The sequence below is a fragment of the Trichosurus vulpecula genome, chromosome 5 (genome assembly GCF_011100635.1).
Source record: "Trichosurus vulpecula isolate mTriVul1 chromosome 5, mTriVul1.pri, whole genome shotgun sequence".
Classification (NCBI taxonomy): domain Eukaryota; kingdom Metazoa; phylum Chordata; class Mammalia; order Diprotodontia; family Phalangeridae; genus Trichosurus; species Trichosurus vulpecula.
In genome coordinates this window covers 303,827,525-303,852,368 of record NC_050577.1, presented here as the reverse complement: position 1 = coordinate 303,852,368, position 24,844 = coordinate 303,827,525, and the positions used below count along the sequence as shown (strand labels likewise).

Here is a 24,844-nt window from a genome sequence, read left to right as displayed (position 1 = left end):
CATCTCACTAATGTCAAACATCAATGGTGGCCAGGAATGACAACATCCAGCTGCCATGCTCTCCTTAGGAAAGCCGGGCAAGGTGGTGGCCCTCCTCCCTCGGCCATAAGCAAGACTCCCAATGATGAAAAAACACAGGATGCTCCATGAGGCGGAGAGGGGCATTCCTCACTGTCACCCAACCCATGGCAGTGACCTGCCAAGCACGAAGACCTGGGAAGGGAGGATTCTTCCCATTTCAGTGGGTGAGAAGGGGTGGGAGGAAGTGTGGCAGGGGCAGAAACTTTAACATCTCTCTTACATTTTTATCTCCCTCCCCTTTCTCATGGATCAATAATCTCTTCCTTGCCAACTGCTTTCTCTTTCTTTGCCTCTAGCCTGCTCAGTCCTCCCTGCCCTTCACACTTTGGTTCCATGCTTTTCCTGCAGTTTGTTGACAAGCTTCTTCAAAATGTTGTCAATGCCCTCACTCCCCATACTCTCCTGAAGCCCCCACCAGTCTACTGAAACTGTTCTCTCAAAGGTTGCTGGGGACTTCCTAAGCACTAGCTCCAATGGTCCTGGGGGCTTTTTGTCCTCTTCCTCTTTGACCCCAATGAAGCTCCGAATCCAGTTAATTGGCTGGAACCTCTCAGCTTCCACTCACTCTGGATTCTCTTCCTCTGTCTAAACCCTTCCATGGCTCCTCATCCTGTTCCTGACCTTTGATAGGGAAGTTCCCAGGGCACTGTCCTGGGCCCTCTTCTCTTCACTGTCTTCCTTGGCAATCTCATTCACTCCCACACCTTCACCCAACCCCCCAACCCATTGATCAAGTGTTTATTAAGCATCTACTGTGAGCCAGGCACAAGCTCGGAGAACAAACGATCCCTCCTCTCACCGAGCTGACGCCTTACAGCTCTCTGCTCCGACCTGTATTTCCTCTGGGTACCTCACCTTCTCTTCAGACTCAAAATGTCAATAACAGAGTTCAGCATCTTGCCCATCAATCAGCTCGTCCATCATACAACCATTCGCTGTCCAGCGGCTCTCAAGGGCCCAGCCAATGAAGACCAACCAGGCACTTTGGCCCAGTCTTTCCAGCCCACTCCAGCCTGCTGTCCATTTTTTTTCTATTACTGCCCTTTGGGCTCTGGCCATCCCCTGGATGAATGCCTCTACACATTGGTCACTGCTCTGGTGCCTGGAAGGGGCCACCTCCTGTAGGAAGCCTGCTCTGATTCCTCCCACCTTGGAAGGCCCTTCTCCCCCAACCTCAGGCACCACTTTGTACTTCTAGCTCCCTTATTACCTAATATTTATTACATAATATCCCTTTATCACATGCTGTATCTGGGTTCATGGTGTTTTGTCTCTTGAAGGGGCAAGAAGCAAGTTTTACTTACATCTTGTACCTCCCACAGAGTAGGTTGTTTAAAAATGTCTGTTGCCATCTGTAGACCTGATCTCTACCTTCAGTGACACGAGGCCACTGCTGTGATGTTACCCACAGAGCATTCCCAGGGAATTACTTCTGATGGGGACAGTGTCATATTTACAGGGGTGGGTTTCTATGACAGACAGGTGGGGCAGTGGACAGAGGCAGCCCCAGGAGTCTAGAAGACCAGAGTTCAAATGCTGCCTCAGACTGCCTCCTAGCCAAGCGGCCCTGGGGCAAGTCACTTAACCGCTGCCTGACTCAGTTTCCTCATCTGTACGATGGGGATCATAACAGCACTGACCAGTCACCGGACCTTTATTAAGCACCTACTATGTGTCAGTCTCTGTGCTGAGCTCTGGAGCAAGAGCACCTCTCAGTGGGGCACATAACCACGCTCACTCTGCTGGGGTTTGAGTCAGAATCTAAGCCTTAATAGAAGTCCAGTGACTGATTCTCAGGTTCTGAGGGGCTTCTTTTCAATGGCTACATGGGTCTGGGCATGTTGTCAAGCACCTGAATGGGTTTGGCCCTCTTCTCTAGTGAAACCCACTCAGTGGCCTGTAACTGTGCTAGGATGGCAAGCATCCTGACCCTGGGAGTCAGAACACCCAATCTTGGTTCTCCTCTTTTCTAGCAACTTGCTGAGACACGTTGGGCAAAGTCTCCCCTCTCTGCACCTCAGTTTCTCACCTGTAAAATGAACCCAGGCCTCCTGACTCCGACCTGATTGCCAAGGGAGAGCAAAGACATACAGGTTTTTGGAAAGCTCTCGGCGAGGCCCCTTACCTCTGCCTCGAGATTTGGCGCCTGGCTTTAAGATCCAGATGTTCCTCATGCCATCGATTTCAGACTGGGGGTTCACCGACATGATTTTATTCAGAATACTCTGACATTGGGAAAAGTAACTCTTTGAACTGGGAATACAAGCATCGCCACTAAAAACAAAACCCAAGAAAATCCGGTTAGAATTCAAGTAGGTCATTTCCCACAAAGTCTTCATTCTGGGGGAAACGGGGCAAGAGGTGACAGAATTTATCCATAACTGAGGGTGAACAGACTCTCCGACTCGTCCTGTGAAAAGGGGGTGGGGCGAACTGTGACAGGATGTGCCCTGGAAAGCCCAGGGAGACAAACTGTCCATTTGGAGTCCTCCGGCCTCCGGACAGTCTTGGCCCAGAATTTCCATCTGTCTTTTGAAGCCCAAGTGAAATGTCTCCTCCAGGGAGCCTTTGTGATCTGTCCCCATCTCGTACTTGTGTCCCCAGCACCCATTTCAGTGCCTGGCAAACAGTAGGTGCTTAAGAAATGCCTGGGATTGATATATCTCCATGGGATAAAAGCAGGACTCCTAAGAGCAGAGAATCTGTCTACTATGGAAGGCAGCAGATCCTAAGTGTCAGCCACTCAAGGAGAGCAGAAAGGCCACGGACCAGAGGTGGCTCAGGACAGCTTCATGCAAGAGACGAAGAGAGAGAGAAGTGTGTCAAGCTTCAGGTTGATGCAGTGTGGCAAGGACATGACCAAGAACAAAATCTCTTAGGACTTAATTTCCCATGATGCTGGAGGCTGAGAGAGCACCAGTCACACGCTCCGAACGGACAGTTTCAGGGTGCTGACTTTCTCACAGGAGGATCCTGATTGGTGGGGAGCCTTCCACAAGGCATGAGGTTTGACCAGAGTCAAACTAGGGTATCAAAGATGGGGGGAGGGGAAGGGGCAGAGCAAAGGAGCTACATGAAGAGGGCAGTGAAAAGGCCTTCAGAGCCTCTGAGGAATGGACAAGGAGTCAGATGTGGCATCAAAGAAGGGGGCAGAAAAAAGGAAACTCCCACAGAGAGCAGTACAGGATGAGACGTGCCAGCCCTGACACTCAGTCACACTCCTGCAGCAGGCTCCTGAGAGGCCAACACATCCGCACATTGGCCAGTGAATGGACATGGGGGGGGGAGCAATTTCCTCTCCCTGACTTCTGAAGACCAGAAGCCACTCTCTCTGTCCCTTCATTGAGCTTCTCCCTAGAGATTTCTGTCTAATCTTCGCTTCTAGGGAGAAGCAGAAGGCTGCCACTGTTTATATTTAGATGCAGAAAGTGCTTTCTTTGTTGGTTAATTGATTTCATTTTATCTTTTTAATTCCAAATTCTCTCCCTTCTTCCACCCCATCCCTTGAGGCTTTAACCACGTCATTCTCTTCCTTGTTATCCAGATCTTAATTCAATGATTTTGCTGTTGGATTTAGGTGTCTCTTGTATGGTCTGGCAAAACCTTGCATTTGAGGATACCTAAAGGAGGGCTGAACAGCCACAGTGAATCAGCGGTGCCAAGGGATTCTAGAGGCTGTACCCCAGCAGACGGTAACAAAAAGCAAAAGATGGCCCTGAACAAGCTCAAGTGGTCCTGAAGAGGAGGAAAAATTAAAGCCAAGTAGATGAGGATAAGAGATCAGCTTGGCCGATAGGAGGGTCACCCAGCATAGACGATGAAGCAGAGAAAGGAGACACAACCACATCTGGAAGGGGGAGGGAGGGGGAAGGGAGAGAGACAGAGAGAGGGGAGGGAGAGACAGAGACAGAGACAGAGAGAGGGTGTGTGTGTGTGTGTGTGTGTGTGTGTGTGTGTGTGTATGCATGCACATATGTGTTCTATGGTCACATGTCTTCTAAATGTGCACTCTCCCCAACTGGCACAGTGGTAATATGGGGAAATGTACCCTCTCTGTGCCCTCTGGAGTCTTTCTCACATTGCATTGGTGATGCTGTGTTGCTGTTTGATTAAATGTCTTCTGCTCACAAACTAGGGACACTGACCAGAGCGCCCAGGCTAGGTCATGAGCACCTCATGCAGAGCCTTTCTCAGTGCCCTCTCTGAAGAAGGGAGGCCTCAGATGTCACACGAGGACCAGGCATCTCCCCAGCAGAGTAAAAGCTCATCGCCTCTCCTTTTCCAGTTCTCTCCTTATTGATCCCAACATCTCATGGATCAGTTTCTATTCCATGCAAGCTTTTCAGGCAGACACTCCAATGGACAGAGAAGAAACTCCTTCATTTCCACTTCTAGAAAGGCTCTGCCTAGTCCCCACACCCCAGAGTTGCATAGGCTTAAGAAAAGCCAAACATCTTACTGCATGAGGTTGTAGTACTGCTGGATCAGCTCCTTCCACTCGGTGTCAGAGAGTGTGTTCAGGGACTCTGCGGAGAGGTCGATGTCATCGTGCTCCAACTGTCCAAGGTAGTTCTCACACACCTTGCAAGCCACCTCTATGAGCTGTCCTGGGAGGTCGATGAGCTTCTTTTCTTCAGCATTAGCTTGATCTGAAAAACACATTCAGAGGTAGGTTTGGGTATTAGAGCTGGACAGGACCTCAGGTCATCTAGTCCAACTTGTACCTGAGCACAAATCCTTTCTAGAGTGTCATCAACACGTGGGCACCCAGCCTTTACTGACCAGCAACCCATACCTCCCAAGGCAGCCCATTTCACTTTTGAAGGAAGGAGAGGGAGAGAGAAGGGAGAGAGAGACAGAGACAGACAGAGAGACAAAGAGGGACAGAGAAACACAGACAGACAGAGACAGACACAGATAGACAAAGACAGAGACAGAGAGCTCACACTACTGGTAGCATGTCTTTTCAATGCACATAAAAGCTTTAAGTATCACTAGTGGTGTTGTCTGGGGGGAAAGGACAGGATGCTTTTTTCTTTTCTAATGCCAGGAAATTTGCTTCAGTATTTAGTTGCTATAGAAAGCCTGGGAGTCCTAAAACCACCTCCCACCAAGGTCCATAAATTTCCCACAGCCATTGTGGTTCCTTTGCTGATACCTCAGTTCTTGCCTTACTTTAGAAGGAAAAAGAGGCTGTATGTTCAATGGAATCTAAAAACAAGTCAGCCTTTGTGAACAGGTTGGACAAGCAAGGTTTCTTTGGAATTTTGCAGGGGGTGATAAGAGGATAGCGGAAGAAACTTGAAAAAGCCACAGAAATCAAAAGAGAAACAGTGAAAGAGCCCAGACTCAGTGACTCAACCCTTTTGGGAGCAGTCCCAGAAAACATCGCAAACCACCAGAAAGAACTGTTATCCAGTGACATCATCACAGAGTCCCAAGATGCAGGACAGGAAAAGCTCTGAAAGATCTGAATGCGTATAGAGTATCAGACTTTGAACAAGAGACTCGAGGCAAACCAGGACATGCATTCAAGACTGGTTGACAAGTAACCTCTGATCTCCAGTGTTTGGCCCATATGGTGGGTACCATGATTCCCAAGACAGAGAAAGTCAAAGAAAAGACAACACTCACTGCCCAGTGGGGTTCTACCAGTGGGAGTCTATCCCTCATGGAACCTGGGAGCCAACTTTTCAATAGCTTAGGGAGAATGTCACTGGTGACATGAATCACCTAAATCACCTGCCATCTTTGGGATGATGTTAGAAGAACACGAACAAGAAAGTGAAGGGCTCGACTGGCTGAAAGACACAGGTCTGAAGCTCCTTTAGCCAAATCTCTGTCATGTGGAGGGGTCAGACAGCATCCAGCAGGAAGTCAGGATGGAGCCAGGCCACCCTCAGAGACACTGAGAGCCAAGGGCTCGCTTAGGATTTGTTGGCACTCATTTGGCATGTGTAAACATTGCCATTCCCTCAAAAGCCTCTCAATATCTCACCTGTGATTATGGTGGGTCCTCAGGCCTGATCTAGATCCTGGGTCACACCCAGGGCATTCTCCTTCCTTCCTCAAAGAATTCGGTGCCTGACTCGTGGTCTTTCTTTCCAGCCCATCCCCTGTCCTCACACTAAGGGACTTCAATCACCTATCAATACTCCCCAAAACACCCAAACTTTCCAGTTCCTCAATTCACTCCTTTCCCATGACCTGCTCTTCCACCCTCCTAGCTACACACAGAGGTGAGCAAGTCTTTGCTCTTGACATCACTCACAAATGCTCCACTTCCATGTTCACGAACTCTGCAATTCCTCTGTCTGATCACAATCTGGTCATCCTTCCATCTTTCTCCCCAACCCTGCTCAGCCCCACTATGACTGATATTCCATCTACACCTCCGATGCTCCCAGACCATCGCCCAGCACCAGACTCACTTTCCTCCTCTCCGTATCTTGACTCCCTGGTTAACCAGTTCAGTCCTCTACTACACTCCACTCCAGAATCTTCTGCCCTCTTGTCCTATCACCAACCACGTCTTTGGCCCACCACTGACTCTGGCTGATTCCCATCATCTACTTCCTTTGATCCTATTCATGTGTTTCTGAACAGAGCTGGAAGAAATCAATTCTACCTTCTTGTGGAGGTCTTCCTCGTACCTCCCCCACTGCCCCACTGCCCAGCCGACTAATGCCTTCCTCTCTTTGAGATTACCTCCCACCTATTCTGTATATACCTCGTACTACTGGCTGTTTCTATGTTGTCTCCTCCCTTACACTTGAGCTCCTTGAGGGCAATGATTGCTTTGGCCTTTCCTTGTGGGGTCTTAAATGCTTCCTGACTGACTGGACCCTCCAGGAGCATTTGGAAACTGCTGGGATGATACATGTGAGAAGGTCTTCATGGGTTCGGTTCATCAGTAACTTCTGCAGCTTCAGAGATGGCTTGTTGCAAGTGCAAGCAAAGCCCTAGTATCACATACTGATGCCAGCTGAGGGCATTTAGAAGGGGTCTCATACCAGGAAAGGGATGGATGTGTGAAGCCTGCTGCATTTGCCAGGAATCTCACTACTTCCTTACTGACAATGATACTGAAGCTCCAGACTTTGCAGTGGGCTGCTTCTGGGAAGTTCTGGGACTGCGTATGGCCACACAACAGATCTACTGTCTGATCAGTCCTAACTGGCCTAGACGTGGATTCAGAGTGGGCCATATGTGCTCAGGCCCACACAGTCTCCAAAAAACCCGCACATGCTGACATTTTGTCTCACATCTTTAAAGTTTCATTATGTTTTCATGTCTTGAGTTTGTACTGCATGCCCGCAGATGAATGTGATCCCTAGAATTGGGATGGCGAGCAAACTGGCTCCAGAGCATTAACACAGAGAAGAGGGGTCCGCACTGCCCAATGTGTCAACCCGGTGCATTGTCCTTGGATGGGAATGAGGATGAGCTACCAGAAATGAGAAAGGCAAAGCCAGGAAGGAAGCCTCTTCCAAGCAAAGGGCCCACGCTGGACTCTGGAAGACAGGGTCCCTGAAAGGGCTCAGGACTTCCAAGGAATTTACTCTGTGATGATCCTTGACACGGGTGAGCAGAGTCTACAGACATCCTGGGATGGCCCCAGATATCTCTCCTAAGTGCAAGACTTAAGTCTTCAGAAAGAAAGTGTGAATGAATGCACTCTGGATGTGGAGAGTACAACTATGAGACAACTTTGGAGTGAATGTGTGCAAAGACAGGAAGAATAGGAGTCCCATTCAAGTGGCAACAGCCCAGCTTATCCAATGAGCAAACTGCCATGGAATTAAAGAACCAAGAACTCTGGCTTGAGGGTTCCTAGCACTCCAGGAGATCTGCAGCCTGAGCACATCAACTGCTCCCTGCCCAAGCAGCAAAAGCCACAGGTAACTGGGTTCTGTGAGAGAGTGTTGGAGGAGAGGCGGAAATTCACTGCCCGCTTGTCTCCAAGCTAAGACTAGGAGCAACTCTTGGAAATGCTTTACCAAAGTCTAGACAAACTCAACCTACAGCATACACCTGCTCTACCAATTTATGAATCCTGCTCCCAAAAGGAAATGCAGGGAGTCTTGTTCTGGACAAAGCTGTGCCGGTGACTTACTGCTGCTTCCTTTTCTAAGTGTTCATCGACTATCCCTTTAATAATATGTTCAGGAATTTTGCCAGGAATCAGTCAAGCTCATTAATCCACACTTTGTAAACTACTCTCTTCCTAATTGTGAAAACAGGAGTAACATCTGCTTTTATCTAATGGTTACTGGACCATCGTGAGCATCTGGGACCTTTTAAAGATCCTGGACAGTGGCTTAACAACCTTATCTGCCCGTTGTTTCAGTAGTCCAGGGTGTAGTTAATCTGAGCCTAGTGACTTGAAATCACCCAGGGCAACTAACTCAACTTTTTTTTTTTACCATCTTCTTACTTGTTTTGAATAAAATCTCCCTGCTGGCCGATTCTGCTCTGCTCCTTCCAGGCCAAAGGTCATCCTCCTTGGCACCAAAAACAAGCAAAGCGAGAGCTGAGCGTTTCTCTCTTCCCTCTGCTGCCTGTTACCCCTGTGCCCCTCACCTTGAGCGAATCCACTCTCCTTCTGGCCCTGACCTCTGTGCACAGTAACTCCAACCCTCCCGGTAGTTGAGAGTGCAGCTAAGCTCGATGTTTCTTATGGCACAATAAATCCTTTTCGTTATATTGCCCAAAATACCTTTATTTCGGCTCATCTCTTCATCATTCTCTTCTTTTTTGGCCCTGGATCTGTTCTTACTATAATTGTGGTGACTGACCACCCATTTCAGGATGCTAGACGCAGCTGTCCGCCGGAAGTCGTCTGAAAAAGAGAAAGTCGGTCACGTGTCTTCCTGTTGGATGGAACGTGAAGGGATTCTTCCTGAGGGGAGCGAATGGTAATGTACACACTTTCCATAGATTTCAATTCAATACAAGGAATATAATTTAACCTAACACATTTATTGGGTACAGCTGCTATGTGCCAAGGCGTTGAGGATACAAAGTCCAAAAGAAACCAAATCTGCCCTACCCAGAGCAGTAAATATGAGCTAGGAGGAGAGAGGAAGAGGGAGAATAGAAGGGAGGGAGGGAGAGGGGGGAGAAGAGAAGGAGGGAGAGAGACAGAGAGACAGAGGAGAGAGAAAGAGAAAAGAGAGGGAGGAGAGAGAGAGAGGAGGGAGACAGAGGAAAGAGAGGGAGGGAGAGAGACAGAGAGACAGAGGAAAGAGAGGGAAGAGAGAGAGAGGAGGGAGAGAGAGGAAAGAGAGGAAGGGAGGAGAAAGAGAGAGAGGAGGGAGACAGAGGAAAGAGAGGGAAGAGAGAGAGGAGGGAGACAGAGGAAAGAGAGGAAGGGAGGAGAAAGGGAGGAGGGAGGCAGAGGAAAGAGAGGGAAGAGAAACAGAGAGGAGAAAGAGAGAGGGAGAGGAAAGAGAGACAGAGAAAGAGAGGAGACAGAGAGACAGAGACAGAGAGACAGAGAGAGGAGAGAGAGACAGAGAGAAGAAAGAGGAGGAGGGAGGAGAGGAGAGGAGAGGAGAGGAGAGACAAAGAGAGAGAGAAGATGAAACAACATCTGGGAGGGAAAGCAATAGGAGGCGGGGGTCTGGTGGGCTTAGAGGGACAGAGCAGGAAAGAGCTCCTGCAGAAGGTGGGACTTAAGAAGGCGGAGGGTGAGGTGGGGGAAGCAGGGCAAAGGCAGAGCTGGGAGGTAGTGGCTCATGTTCCGGGACAGCAAAGGCCAGTGGAGCTGGAGGGCAGAGATCGTGAAGGAGAGTAAGGGGCTGGAAAGGTGGGGAGGAGCCAGGCTGGGCAGTTTCTGGAGACCATGGTAAAGCATGAGCTCCACAAGGAATCAGCCTTTCACAGGTGACAGGATGTGGCTGGTCAGGTTCTGAGGGAAGTGACCTGAGAAGAACAGACAGGAAGTGTCTCAACATTCTCCTTCTTCACAAAGTCCTTGAATTGGGAGTTTCCCATACAGAGAGTACAAGGAAAATCCAATCACATTTGTACATTGATAAGCCATTTCCCAGATTTTTCAATTAGTTGCACCTGTGGTTGCTAACCACAACTTAACCCATATTCAAAGGAAAACACACATCTGTCATTTAAATAAGATAGTTTATAAAATATTTATGTCACTGATCTCTATTTTTCTCTGAAGAAATGAAGCCCCCCTCAAACTCTCCACAATGGATGCACCTAGATCCAAGCTTCTAACTGCTGTAGGGCCATAGGCGAGTCATTTAACCTCCACAGGGCTCAGGTAACTTATCTGAAAAGTGGGGATTCAGTGCAGCATGCACACAAGCACCCATTGCATGTGATCCTGAAGGACTGTACAGAGGGCATCATGTCACTCCTTTTGGCCAGGAAGGGCAGTCTGATGGGTACCAGTAATGGGGGGAGTGGGAACAGGGAGGAGAGATGGGCATTGCACAGACATGGGGGGCCACCTCCTAGCAGGCACCAGAATGGTGTGAGAATGCTTTCTATGCTGCAACCATAAGAGACTCCAAGATCCAGCAGTGGACCCCAACTGTCCTGGCCAGAAGGAGGTCCTCCAGTTCCCGTCCTGGGCCTGGAGCCAGGAGAGAAGTCCATGTCTCTGGGCACAGGTCATCCGTCATTCACACATGTTCAATGTTGCATCTGTTGTCAGAGCATTTAAAAACCAAAGATTACTTTGGCGAAAGCTATTGGCCATTCTTCTTTTTGGTAATTGCTCCCTCCCTGTGCCTTTTTATTCCATGGCAAAAGTATAAAAAACAAGGGAAGGGGGAGACAGTGCCCAGAGACAAGTGGGTCAGTGAGTGCAGCCAGAAGCATCTGCTCCCAAGGACCCACCCGAGCCCTGGGCCACTCATGTCCCTGCAGGTGAGGGGCAGGTTTCCACAGAGAGCAGGTCAATCCCACTATTAGCGGTCACAGCACTCACCCAGAAACTCCTGTTTCTCCCCATCGGAGCAGAGACCATAACAACGAGGGAAGAAGGAATGAGGATTAGCTGGGACATACCAGGGCAGATTTCGCATGTTCATGCACAATCCAATCTTCAAAAAATAAACAGAAAAGATGACCTTCAGCACCTGATTAATGAGGGCATACTATCTGCTGTGACCTGGGGACCGCAGGTCCAAGAAGGCCCCCCCCCACCTCCACAGAACTTGTGGAGAGCCCTGGTGTGCACAGAAACACCACCAGCGTATGTGTGGCTGCAAAATGACGTGGGTCAAGAGGCTGTTAAATGAGGACCCAAGAAAATGACAACAGAGTGTGTTGTCCCATCTTAAAAAGGAAAGGTCATTGTCTACTGGCAGCATCTAGGAAAGCTTCCTGAAGGGGGTGGTGGCCTTTGAATTGGGATTTTAAAATCAGCCAGAGGGTTGGGAATGGGGTAGGTGCAGGCTACAGCTTGAGCAAACACAAAAAGCAAAAAGGTGAAGGTGTGTGCAAGGACAGAGTGTCGTCCAGCCTGACTGGAGCAGTATAAGATAAAGTTAGGTGGTGACAGACTTTGGAGGGCCTCAAATGCAGGACACAAAGGAGCCACAGAGGAGTGTCACCAGCACCTCTGTCTGACTGACCACCACCTTCTGAGATGGGGGCCATTCCTCCCTTTCTACCAGGGAGAAAACTAAGGCTCTGAGGGGCTGACCAGGATCCAGGAAGCCGACCAAGGTGAAGGCCTTTTCTATGGGATGGACCTTGCTCACTGGAAGGGAACTCTCCAGGGCTCTCTCCACCTCCCCTTTTCAGATTCTTCAGTTCATCCCAGCCTAGAACAGCCTTCTCTGGACATTTTCTTCTTTCTAAACCGGAGCAGCATGCCCTGCAGCCTGACAGAGGAGTGCTAACTTCGGGCCTCCCAAAGACCACAGGATCTTCTCCTTTGGGCTACTTCTCCATAGCCCCAGTCACAAGAGATGGCACCAGGGAATGGGAGACAGAACCATTGAGCTCTCCACTCTGCCCTAGAGGAGATGTGTTCCAATACGGGGTGGGGTGGGGTAGCAGAAGAGCAAGAGGAGATGGGACACTCTCTGCAGAGGCTAGGCCAGGGGCTCGGAGTTTGTGCTGTAGCCTGCCACTCTCCCAGGGCACCAACCATGTAGCCTTTGGGGAGGGGAGACCACTAGAGACCAAGCTCTTCCTAGAGGGAGACCCCAAAGGGTTCATGGTGCAAAGAACACAAGCATTGTTGTCCCCAGCTGCAAAATGGGTCTTCCTTCCTCCCGTGTGGGCTCTCCAAAGCCCTGGCAGTGAGTCACAACCTCTGCAGCCCCCAATTTACTTATATTGTCCTATTTTTCCTCACAGCAGCCCTATGAGGTAAAGTAAGGAAAGGAAGGAAGGAAGGAAGGAAGGAAGGAAGGAAGGAAGGAAGGAAGGAAGGAAGGAAGGAAGGAAACACACCCATTCTGCAGATGAGAACGCTGACTGTGGTGATGGACTGTATGCCTGTCACTCAATAATTCACCTGCATCAGCAGGGACAGGTTCACCACCACAAGTCTGGCTACCAAGTGAAAAATGTGTCTGGCTAGAGCAGCTTCTCCCCTAGTCTGAGTTTTTGTGGCTGTAAACTGGAAAAACAAGCTAGAAAAGTAATAATAATAACAACCATAGCAGGAAAAGTAGCAGGACGAGGGAAGCTGAATGCCCCGGATGGACAGACCAACAGAGGGAGCTGTTTAGCCTTGGCCCTGGAGTCGGCCCCGGGGCTCTGGCAAAGGCTTGAGTGACCCCCCCTTGCCTACCCAGAGTCCTCAGATCACAGAAGACACCCGCCGAAGGAGGATGACAAGGGCTGAGAGTGACAACTGTTCTCACTTCCGTGGGCACGGGCCAATTTAGATTAGAATCCATTTCGATCATGGATTGTTTAAGAATAAACATTTTTGGTTAAGAAGCAGGGTCTGCTCCCTTGAGTCCAGGGGCATCAGATCTGAAGCAGCCTGTGACCTTTGCTCCTCGACACAAAAATAAAAGCCAGGATGTTAACAATGGCGCTTGACCGTAAAGTCGCAGGCATGGATTGGGTCAGCAGGCTGGTTCTACAGTGGAGGGGGAAGACAGCAGGGCAGAAAACTTCGGGATCATCCCTGAAGCTTCTTGCTCCAACAGACTGCTGTGATGTACTCACCTTGGTGGTAAAGGAAGCTGTTTTTCCATAGTGATTCAACATCTGATCACAACTTAAATTGTGGTAGTCGACCACGTCCCTCTTTATAGTCCAAAGAAAGTAAGGAATTTCTGTTTTTACCAACCTAGACTGGCACAAAAAAAAATTCTTTATCAACAGCAAATACATCTTCAGAGGTCATACTCTGAACAGTCAAAATACAAGTAGGGGCTAGAATTAGGTTGGGCATGGAGGGACAGGATGCAAGAACCCTCTGAAAGTCCTGGGGGATGGACGCTTGGGGAAAGAGTCCTCTGGATTTAGTCTGTGAGAATAACAAATGCGTGGCTGGATAAGCAAAAAGCCTGAATCGCTTCCGAAGCTACCCTAAGATGGATGGCAGACTCTCCAGTTTGTGGCCGGCAAAGACCATCCAAGGCCTTTATTTCTGCTTCACTCACACCGGGAACAAATTTGTCTTTTTTCACTGTTTTCATCATATTGTCTAACATACTACCCATCAGAAATAATAAGTATAGTAAATGCTCCTTTAAATCCTTTTCTTGGGGCTAGAAAAATGTTGAAAGTAGCTCAAAAGTTTAAACTTAGAGAAATTCATAAACGGATTGTTTGCTGTTCTTTGATATCAGCCCCCAGTGGTTGCTCTAAAATGTTCAGGGGCCTGGGGATTTCAGAAGAGAAACCTCCCACTTCCCTTCCAACAGGGCCTGGAGAGCATGTGGAGATCGCAGATCCAGCTTCAGAGCTGGGAGGGCCTTTAGGAATGATAGGCTGCTCATTTTCCTAATGAGGGACCTGAGGCCCAGAGAGCATATGTCATTTGCCCAAGGCCAAACAAGACACAGGAAGACTTTGCACCCAACCTCTCTGATTCCAGATCTACTACATATCTTGTCCCCTCTTTGAATCACGTGGGATGAGGTGGGTTCTCTCCTCATGCATTCCCCACCTCAGGCTAGGACTGGAGGGTGGCGGCAGAGGAGAGAAGGAGGCACCCCACTCTAGTGTGCTAGTCATGGGAATACAGCCCACTCTGCCTCTTCTAGGAGCCCATTTGCAATAAGATAAAGAGTTGAAGACCACTGAGTCCAGTGGTCTCTGTCTGCTCCTTCATTCCAGGCTGTACCGGAGGGAGGGGCCGTGCTGGTATGAGCTTGGTCATCTGCCTAATCCAGGGCAGAGGCCTTGTCCAACGACCCTGGCGGGAGGAGGACAGCTGTGGCACCACGCCACCTCATATTGATGTCTTCTTTCTCAGGCTACTTGCACAGTACCCAAGGAGGATCCCTTGCCAGCTGAGAATTTCAGAGAAGTTCATGTATGTACAAACCATGAAGCACCAATAGGGGTGGCTGGGATTTGTGATTTACTCCATGTAAGTAAATGGCTGAGACAGTATGAACATGGCAAATTTGGTGCTGACCACATCTAGGGATTGGTAGAAAATATGTGAAAATTCTAGTTAAACTAAAACATGTGAATCAAAGGCCAGCAGGATTGGACGCACTGGGGTCTAGTCCCCTGCAGGCCTTCAAGCTGGGTGGAACCTCAGGCCAGAAGCTCCCTCCTCATTTACAAAGATGGCTGAGCCTCTGTTGAGGGGCTACCTAGAGGGAGGATCAACTGAGATGCATGCCAAAAAGCTTGGAAACCTCCAAAAATGTAATCGAGAGATAAAGACAGGAAGATCAAACACACACACTTACTTATATCTACACACAAGCCATATATCTATGTAATCCTACCATCACATCATGAATGTTATTGGACTTCTGAAAGATCATCTCATTATCTTCTTCAACTTCAACATATTTGTTTTCTATTAAAAAAAATAACAATAAAGAAATCACCAGCATGAATAACATTCCTCCCCACACTAGCGGTACTGCCATGCTGCACTGTAGTGAGGAGGCAACATGTTGCTCTGGAGCTCCCATGGCTCTCAGGCTCCTGAGCTAGAGGGTAAGGGGGCTGCATCAGCTGCCTCTGAGGTGCCTACTGGTTGGACAGTCTTAGAGGTGGAAAAGCAATGTGGAGTTCACCGTCAACTCCCTCTTCTCCCCTCTCCCTCATCTCCCATCACTCAGGTAGGCGCCTTCTGCCCCTCTCTCCTCCTTTACCCCATCTCACATGATGAGGTGGCCGCCTTACTCCTTACCACCTGTACAAATAATTCCATCCCATCTCCTCCAGCAATTGTCCCCTCTGCATCTCCACCATATCATTCATTTTCAGTCTCTCCCGTCTATTGGTTGTGTTCTTACTGCCTACAACATGTCCATGTTGGTCTTCCAAAACCTTCTGCCTCATCTCTTTCTTGCTTTTTATGGCTAAACTCTTTGAGAAGGCTGTCTACACTGGGTGCCCCACTTCCTCTTCTCTCATTCTCTTCTTCAATATTTTATTTTTTATTTATTCTTCTTAACTTTTTGCAATCTGCCTTCTGACTTTATCATTCCACCAAAACTGCTCTCACAAAGTTACCAGTGACCTCTTAATCACTGAATTGTCTCTCAGTCCTCAGCCTCCTTACCCTTTCTGCAACTTTAACACTTTTAACAATTCCTTCGCCACCTGCCCCTTCCTCCCTTTCCAGTCTTCCCATACCTCACTCCCATATATGTACTCTTCGATTCAGGGACACTGGCCTCCTGCTGGTCCTTGAAGAAGAGACTCCGTCTTCTGATTCTAGGCATTTTGTGTGTGTGTGAGCGTGTGTGTGAGCGTGTGTGTGAGAGTGTGTGTGAGCGTGTGTGTGTGTGTGTGTGTGTGTGTGTGTGTGTGTGTGTGTGTGTATTTGGGCAGGGCAATTGGGGTTAAGTAACTTGCCCAAGGTCACACAGCTAGTACATGTGTCAAGTGTCTGAGGCCAGATTTAAACTCAGGTCCTCCCGACTACAGGGCCAGTGCTCTACTCACTGTGCCACCTAGCTGCCCCTTGGTTCTAGGCATTTTTGACAGACCATCTATCACGCCTGCAATTTTCTCCCTCCTCATCTCCACCTCCTGGCTTCCCTGGTTCTTTTCAAGTCTCAGCTAAAATCCCACCTGCTACAGGAAACCTTTCTAAAGCCCCCTTAATTCTAGTGCCTTCCCTACAATGATTATATATAATTTATCCTATCTTTGGCTTATCTGTCCATTGTTTGCATTTTGACCTCCTTGACTATTTTTTGCCTTTCTTTGTATCCTCAATACTTTCTGCTGTTCCTGGCACCTAGTAGGTCCTTCATAAATATTTATTGACTGACTCACAAAGTCACTCCCTTCATTTTGTCCTCATCGCCTATCACCTTGGTTCTGGTGGCCAGCCTCGGGTGGAAGAGCTGGAAAAACCAGGATAGGAGTCCCAGACCAAAGAGGAGCCTGAATTTCTGTCACCACAAACCCACAGAGCCTCCCAATACATTGTCTCAACAAACAAGGGATGAGATGACAGAGTCAAATCTGGGTTTGGGGGATAATGTCTTATGCTTCAGGTTTTTTGGCTGTTGTTCTAGAGTTCTATCTGTAGGCCTTTGATCTCTTGACTAGCTCTACAAGACATTATCCCTCACACCTGAGAGTAGAGCCCAGCACTGACATAAAATTAAGTTAAGAAATATGCCTTTAAAAAAGTAAACAACAGAAAAAGAACCCGACCATACATAGTTATTATTCTGATAGAGAAGATCAGGGTTCAAACTCAGAAAAGAATGAAGTCAAAACAGCTACTTTGACCTGGAAGTTATGATCAAAAAAGAGTTTAGATACCATAGTTCAATAAATTATTAAGTAAAATTGCCCTGAAGTTTTCAAACCAGAGGTTAAAATAGAAATTGAAAGAATCCAATGATCATCTCCTGAAAGAGATCCCAAAATGAAAACCCATAGGAACAGCATAGCTAAGTTTCAAAACTCCCAGGTGAAGGAGAAAATATTACAAGCAATTAGAAAGAAACAATCCAAATATCGTGGAGCTGTAATCAGTATAACACAAGATTTAGCAGTTTCTATATTAAAAGACCAAAGGGAATATGATATTCTGAAGAGTAAAGGAGTTGGGTTTGCAACCAAGAATGACCTACCCAGAAAATCTGAGTGTAGTCCTGCAAGGGAAAAGATAGATATTTAATGAATTAAAGGATTTTCAGACATTCTGGAATGTGTGAACAAAATATTTTACTTACAAATACAAGAATCAGGGGAAACACAAGAAGGTAAACATGAAAGAGTAATCATAAGGGATTTAATAAGGTTAAACTGTTTATTGTGTGGGAAAATGATATTTGTAACTCTTAAGAATGTTATTATTAGTAAGATAGTTTGAAAGAGCATACATAAATAAAGGGCTTGGGGTTGAGTTGATTATGATGGAAGATCCTAACAAATAAAACTGGGCTGGGAGAGATAAAATGGAACAAATTATCTTATACAAAAGAGGCATGAATGGAAGAACTTTTACAATGGAGAGTGGTCAGTGTGCATCAGAACTAGATTAAAGAGGGAATAACATATACAACTAGTTGGGTATAAAAGTTTTAACTTATAGAGACATAGGAGGCAAAGGGAGAGGATAAGAGAAGGACTCTTAGAAGGGTGTGTGGATTAAGAAATAAGAGGAGGCAAGAGGATTAGGATAAGGGAGGGACTCAGAAGGGTGTGAAGATTAGGGATGCAGTGATCAGAAGTAAAATAGACTTCTTAAGAGGGATAGGGTAAAAAAGAGAGAGAGAGAAGGATAAACAGTGGGGGGAAAAAAGGATGGAGGGAAATACAAATTAGTAATTATAACTTTGAATGTGAATGGGATGAACTCACCCATAAAATGCAAACAGATAGCAGAATCTAACACAAAACAAAACCCAAAAATATACAATTTATAAGAAACACATTTAAAAATGAGAGGCACACATAGGTAAAAATAAAGGGCTAGAGTAGAATTTATTATGCTTCAGCTGATGTAAAAAAAAAGCAGGGGGAGTAATCATGATCTCAGACAAAGTTAAAGCTAAAATAGATTTAATTAAAAGATAAGTAGGGAAACTACATTATGTTAAAAGGGAACATAAATAATGAAATGATATCAATACTAAAAATATATGCACTAAATACCATAGCATCCAAATTTATAAAGGAAAAGCAAATGAATTACAGGTGGAAATAGAAAGCAAAACTATAAATAGTGGGAGACTTCAATCTTTCCCTCTCAGGACTAGATAAGCCTAACCAAAAAGTAAATAGAAAAGGAATCAAAGAGAAAAATAGAATCTTAGTAAGTTAGAAATGACAGACATCTAAAGAGAAATGAATGGGAACAGAAAGGAATATATCATTTTCTCAACAGCACATGGCACCTTTACAAAAACACTATATATATTAAGGCATAAAAAACTTATGGTCAAATGCAGAAAAGCAGAAATATTAAATGTATCTTTTTCAGATCATAATGCAATAAAAATTATACTTAATAAAAGACCATGGAAACACAGATTAAAAATTAATGGAAAACTAAACAACCTAATCTTTAAAAATGAGTGCTTCAAAGAACAAATCACAGAAGCAATAAATAATTTTATTAAAGAGAATGATAATAATGAAACAGCATACTAAAGTCTATGGCATGCAACAAAAGCCTTAATCAGAGGAAAATGTATATATCTATATGATTACATCAATAAAATAAAGAGCAGATCAATGAATTCAGTATGTAATTAAAAAAACTAGTAAAAGAACAAATTAAGAATCCCCAATTATACACCAAATTAGAAATCCCAAAAATTAAAGGTGAGATGAATAAAATTGAATGTAAGAAAACCATTGAATTAATAAATAAAATTATGAGCTTGTTTTATGGGGGGGGGACAATAAAATAGATAAACCACTAGTTAATGTGACTTTTCTAAAAAGAAAGAAGAAAACCAATACTAGTAACAAAAATGAAAAGGGTAAATACGCCACTAATGAAAATGAAATTAAAGCAATTATTAGGAGTTATTTTGCCCAATTATATGCCAATAAATTTAATAATTTAAATGAAATGAATACTTACAAAAATATAAACTACTTAGATTAAGAGAAGATGAAATAGGATATCTAAATAAATCTATTTTAGAAAAAGAAATTGAACAGGCCATAAATGAGCTTCCTAAAAAAAAGCATCAGGACCAGATGGATTTGTAAGTGAATTGTAAATATTTAAAGATCGCCGGCGGAGCCAAGATGGAGGCTGGTAAGCAGGAACTAGAGTGAGCTCCGTACCCAAGTCCCTCCAAAAACCTATAAAAAATGGCTCTGAACCAATTCTAGAATGGCAGAACCCACAGAACAGCAGAGGGAAGCAGGGCTCCAGCCCAGGACAGCCTGGATGGTCTCTGGGTGAGGTCTATTCCACACAGAGCTGGGAGCTGGGTGCTGGGAGCTGGGAACAGAGTGGAGCAGAGCCCAGCCTGAGCGGCGTGGACCATCCAGACCAGAAGCTGGGCGGAGGGGGCCCTAGCGCCCTGAATATGTGAGCTGCGGCAGTTACCAGACCCCTCGACCCACAAACACCAAAGACTGCGGAGAAGGTTAGTGGGAAAAGCTGCAGGAGTGGAAGGAGTTCGCGGGTTTCGGCTTCTAGCCCCGGGGGCAGCGGAGGCGGGGCAGTACAGCTGTTGTTACTTCCGGCTCCAGGCCCACCTGGTGGGAGGAATTAAGTGGCAGATCAGAGCAGGAGTGCAACAGCCTGCTGAAGATCTAAGCCCAGTCTGGACTGGGGGTTCTTGGGGAAGGAGGAGTGCGGGTCTGACAGAGCTGGCACTGCCCCCCCAAACGTGGAACATAGAACTCGTTAGTCTACAAGCAGTCATACCCCACTGAAAAACTCAAGGGTCAAGTTAGCTGGTTGGGAATATGGCCAGGCAGTGAAAACGTGCCCAGATTCAGTCTCAGACTTTGGATTCTTTCTTTGGTGACAAAGAAGACCAAAACATACAGCCTAAAGAAGACAACAAAGTCATAGAGCCTACAACAAAAGCCTCCAAGGAAAACATGAACTGGCCCCAGGCCATAGAAGAACTCAAAAAGGATTTGGAAAAGCAAGTTAGAGAAGTAGAGGAAAAATTGGGAAGAGAAATGAGAAGGATGCGAGAAAACCATGAAAAACAAGTCAATGACTTGCTAAAGGAGACCCAAAAAAATACTGAAAAATATACTGAAGAAAACAACACCTTAAAAAACAGACTAACTCAAATGGCAAAAGAGCTCCAAAAGGCCAATGAGGAGAAGAATGCCTTGAAAGGCAGAATTAGCCAAATGGAAAAGGAGGTCCAAAAGACCACTGAAGAAAATACTACTTTAAAAATTAGATTGGAGCAAGTGGAAGCTAGTGACTTGATGAGAAATCAAGATATTATAAAACAGAACCAAAGGAATGAAAAAATGGAAGACAATGTGAAATATCTCCTTGGAAAAACCACTGACCTGGAAAATAGATCCAGGAGAGATAATTTAAAAATTATTGGACTACCTGAAAGCCATGATCAAAAAAAGAGCCTAGATACCATCTTTCAAGAAATTATCAAGGAGAACTGCCCTGATATTCTAGAGCCACAGGGCAAAATAGAAATTGAAAGAATCCATCAATCGCCTCCTCAAATAGATCCCAAAAAGAAATCTCCTAGGAATATTGTTGCCAAATTCCAGAGCTCCCAGATCAAGGAGAAAATATTGCAAGCAGCCAGAAAGAAACAATTTGAGTATTGTGGAAACCCAATCAGAATAATCCAAGATCTGGCAGCTTCTACATTAAGAGATCGAAGGGCTTGGAATGCAATATTCCGGAGGTCAATGGAGCTAGGATTAAAACCTAGAATCACCTACCCAGCAAAACTGAGTATCATGTTCCAAGGCAAAATATGGATTTTCAATAAAATAGAGGACTTTCAGGCTTTCTCAGTGAAAAGACCAGAACTGAATAGAAAATTTGACTTTCAAACACAAGAATCAAGAGAAGCATGAAAAGGTAATCAAGAAACGGAAATTGCAAGGGACTTACTAAAGTTGAACTGTTTTGTTTACATTCCTACATGGAAAGATGATGTGTATGATTCATGAGACCTCAGCATTAGGGTAGTTGAAGGGAATATGCATATATATATGTTTATGTATATATATAGGTGAATGTGTATGTATGTATATATCTATGTGTATATGTATGTATGGGTATGTATGTGTGTATATATATGTTTATATATATGCATATATATATATGTAAAAGAGAGAGCAGACACAGGGTGAGGTGAAGATGAAGGGAAGATATCTAAAAGAAATAGAATGAAATTAAGGGATGAGAGCGCAACATACTGACAGAGGGAGATAGGGAGAGATAGAATGGGGTGGATTATCTCGCATAAAGGTGGAAAGAGGAAGCAGTTCTATGGGAGGAGGGGAGAGGGCAGGTGAGCGGGGGAATGAGTGAACCTTGCTCTCATCAGATTTGGCCTGAGGGGGAATACCATACATACTCAGTTGGGTATCTTACCCCACAGGAAAGAAGAGGGAGGAAGATAAAAAAAAAAATAAAAGGGTGGGGATGATGGAGGGGAGGGCAAATGGGGGTGGAGGTAATCAAAACAAACACTTTGGAAAGGGGACAGGGTCAAGGGAGAAAATTCAATAAAGCGGGATGGGTTGGGAAGGAGCAAAATGTAGTTAGCCTTTCACAACATGAGTATTGTGGAAGGGTTATACATAATAATACATGTGTGGCCTAGGTTGAATTGCTCGGCTTCTTAGGGAGGGTGGGTGGGAAGGGAAGAGGGGAGAGAATTTGGAACTCAAAGTTTTAAAATCAGATGTTCAAAAACAAAAAAGTTTTTGTATGCAACTAAAAAATAAGATACACAGGCAATGGGGCGTAGAAATTTATCTTGCCCTACAAGAAAGGAAGGGAAAAGGGGATGAGAGGGGAGGGGGGTGATAGAGGGGAGGGCTGACTGGGGAACAGGGCAACCAGAATATAAGCCATCTTGGAGTGGGGGGGAGGGTAGAAATGGGGAGAAAATTTGTAATTCAAACTTGTGAAAATCAATGCTGAAAACCAAATATGTTAAATAAATAAATTTTTAAAAAAAACCTCCATAAAAAAAAGAAGGGGAAGACCCTAAAAAAAAAATATTTAAAGATCAATTAATTCCAATTTAAATAAATTATTTTGAATAGTAGGTAAAGAAGTCCTACCAAACTCCTATTATGAAATAAATATGGTGCTAATACCTGAACCAGGAAAAGCAAAAACACAGAAAGAAAATTATAGACCAATTTCACTAATAAATATTGATGCAAAAATCCTAAGGAAAATACTAACTAGGAGATTATGGCAATACATCACAAGGTTATACATTATGACCAACTAGGATTTATACCAGGAGTGCAGGGCTAGTTCAACATAACTTAACATACTTGACTTAACATAATTGATTATATAAATAACAAAAGCAACAAAATCATATGATCATATCAATAGATGCAGAAAAATCTTTTGACAAAATATGGCACTCATTCCTATTAAAAAATTTTGAAAGCATAGCTATAAATGGATTTTCCTTAAAATGATAAGAAGCATCTACCTAAAATCATCAGCAAGGATCATCTGTGATGGGGATAAGTTAGAAGCCTTTCCAATAAGATCAGGGGTGAAACACCACTATTATTCAATATTGTACTAGAAATCCTGGTTTCCTTGGCAAAGGTACTAGAGTGATTTGCCCTTTTCTTCTCCAGCTCATCTTACAGATGAGGAAACTGAGGCAAATACAGTTAAGTGATTTGCTCAGGGTCATACAGCTACTAAGTGTCTGAGGCCAAATTTGAACTCAAGACGATGAGTCTTCCTGATTCCAGGCCCAGTGCTCTGTGCACTATGGTGCCCCCAAGCTGCCCCTTCCTTATCCTTATCCTTATTCTTTCTACTCAGGTGATCTATAACATACTCAGATGGCAATATTGCTTCTGTCTCTGCCTTTGCTGGTTTTCACCCAAATGCTAACCCATCATGCTCTCTCCCCATTTGATTCCTGGATTATCTCACATGAGTATTATCTCAATAGTCAATGCTATTTTGTTCCTCTCCCTTCCACCACCCCCTTTTAACCTAACCTGTTCCTTTCAGTCTAAGGTATCCAAGTCACAATCTGGTCTCATCACTCCAATCTCCAGGATACCTTGGAGATCAAATTTGCTCTCTTGAATCAGACTCTCCAGTTCACTTTGCCCCCATTCTTTGTGCATTTGCAAATAACATCTGACGCCAAAGATTTTGCTGCTGGCTACTTTCCTGGCTTTTTGTCTCCAGTGAAGCTCTGGGTGTCTCTATGACTAGTCTTCCTGTATTACAGCTATTCTTATATGGTATCTAAGATTGATGGATAGTCCTTGGAAGCATACTCCCTCTTCCTTCCTTTTTCAGTTTAAAATCCTTTGCTTAGATTTCCAAGGCTTCATGCAAATCCATTCTTACCACCTTTGTTAAGGATATTTTCACCCAGGAGCCTACCATGTCAATTCATATATTTAAATTTGTGGTCTAAAAATCTGCATTCTTTCCTCAGACTCCATCTTTTTCGTGTGTTGTTCACTTGCTAAGGCAGCCCTTCATTTCTCAAGTCCCAGCCTTTGATACAGCTGGAATTTACAGAAAGTTCTTTCCAAAACAGGACTGTGGAAGTTTATGTTACCATTGCCCCCTTTTACTTGGGTTTCTTCTTCATTGTTCCTAGTCCCTGCTCTAACTTCCTGCACTTTCTGTTAAGACACGTCCATCCAATCTCATTCCATCACCTTTAATAGAGACTCAATGCGTTTAACCCTATGTCCTCCTATTGTCTCCTGAAGCTGCCCTGCCTCCCCCCAATGTCCCTATTTTCTTTGATGGCACCACACCATCTTCATAATCTCCCAGACTTAAAATCTCAAAACCATTTTTGTCTCTACTCTCTTCTTCATCCCACACATCTGATCGATCTGTCCCCTCACACTCTTACCACTCTGGTCCAGGCCTTCCTTAACTCCTGCTTCCACTATTACAAGAATCTCACAACTGGCCTCCCTTCTTCTAGTTTCTTTCTTCATCTCTGGCATATTCTTCACATAACTGCAAAAAACTTTTTCTAATACTCTCTTCTTCCTAATACCAGCTCATACTTATTCTCCTGCTCTTGCTGTTTAGAGGATAAACTCGTACTCCTGGCATTTAGGCCTCTCTGCCACCTTCCATTACCCTAATCTTCTAGCCTCTGCTTTCCATCACACAGTCCATATGTCCCAGTTCTTTACACATTTGGTGCTCCAGCAAGACTGAGTCTGTATCACACCATTTCATCTTGACCTTTCCTCACTCTTGGGCATTTGGTTGGGCCAGGGATTCTTAAACTGAGGTCCTTAAACTTGTGGGCTTTTAAAATTTTTTGATAACTGTATTTCAATATAATTGGTTTCTCACAATACTAGGTAGGTTGTTTTTTTTTTTTTTATTCTGAGAAGGAATGCCTAGATTTCACCAGCTGGCCCAAGTGATCCATGAAACCAACAAGGTGAAGAACTCTTGGGTTGTTAGGCCATTGGCCATGCCTTTGTG

The 24,844-nt window shown here is 45.2% G+C and overlaps 1 protein-coding gene across 1 annotated transcript in view; it reads right to left on the bottom strand.

Annotated features, from left to right (window-relative positions):
* TTLL8 (tubulin tyrosine ligase like 8) overlaps positions 1-24,844 on the bottom strand; it is a 66,176-nt gene that overhangs the window by 16,577 nt on the left and 24,755 nt on the right. Inside the window, exons 6-11 of the mRNA XM_036759868.1 lie at positions 14,994-15,067; positions 13,249-13,377; positions 11,042-11,156; positions 8,801-8,923; positions 4,541-4,730; positions 2,207-2,355 (exon numbers count right to left, since the gene is read on the bottom strand). Of these exons, the coding sequence (XP_036615763.1) occupies positions 2,207-2,355; positions 4,541-4,730; positions 8,801-8,923; positions 11,042-11,156; positions 13,249-13,377; positions 14,994-15,067 (780 nt within the window). The remainder of the gene's footprint in view (positions 1-2,206; positions 2,356-4,540; positions 4,731-8,800; positions 8,924-11,041; positions 11,157-13,248; positions 13,378-14,993; positions 15,068-24,844) is intronic.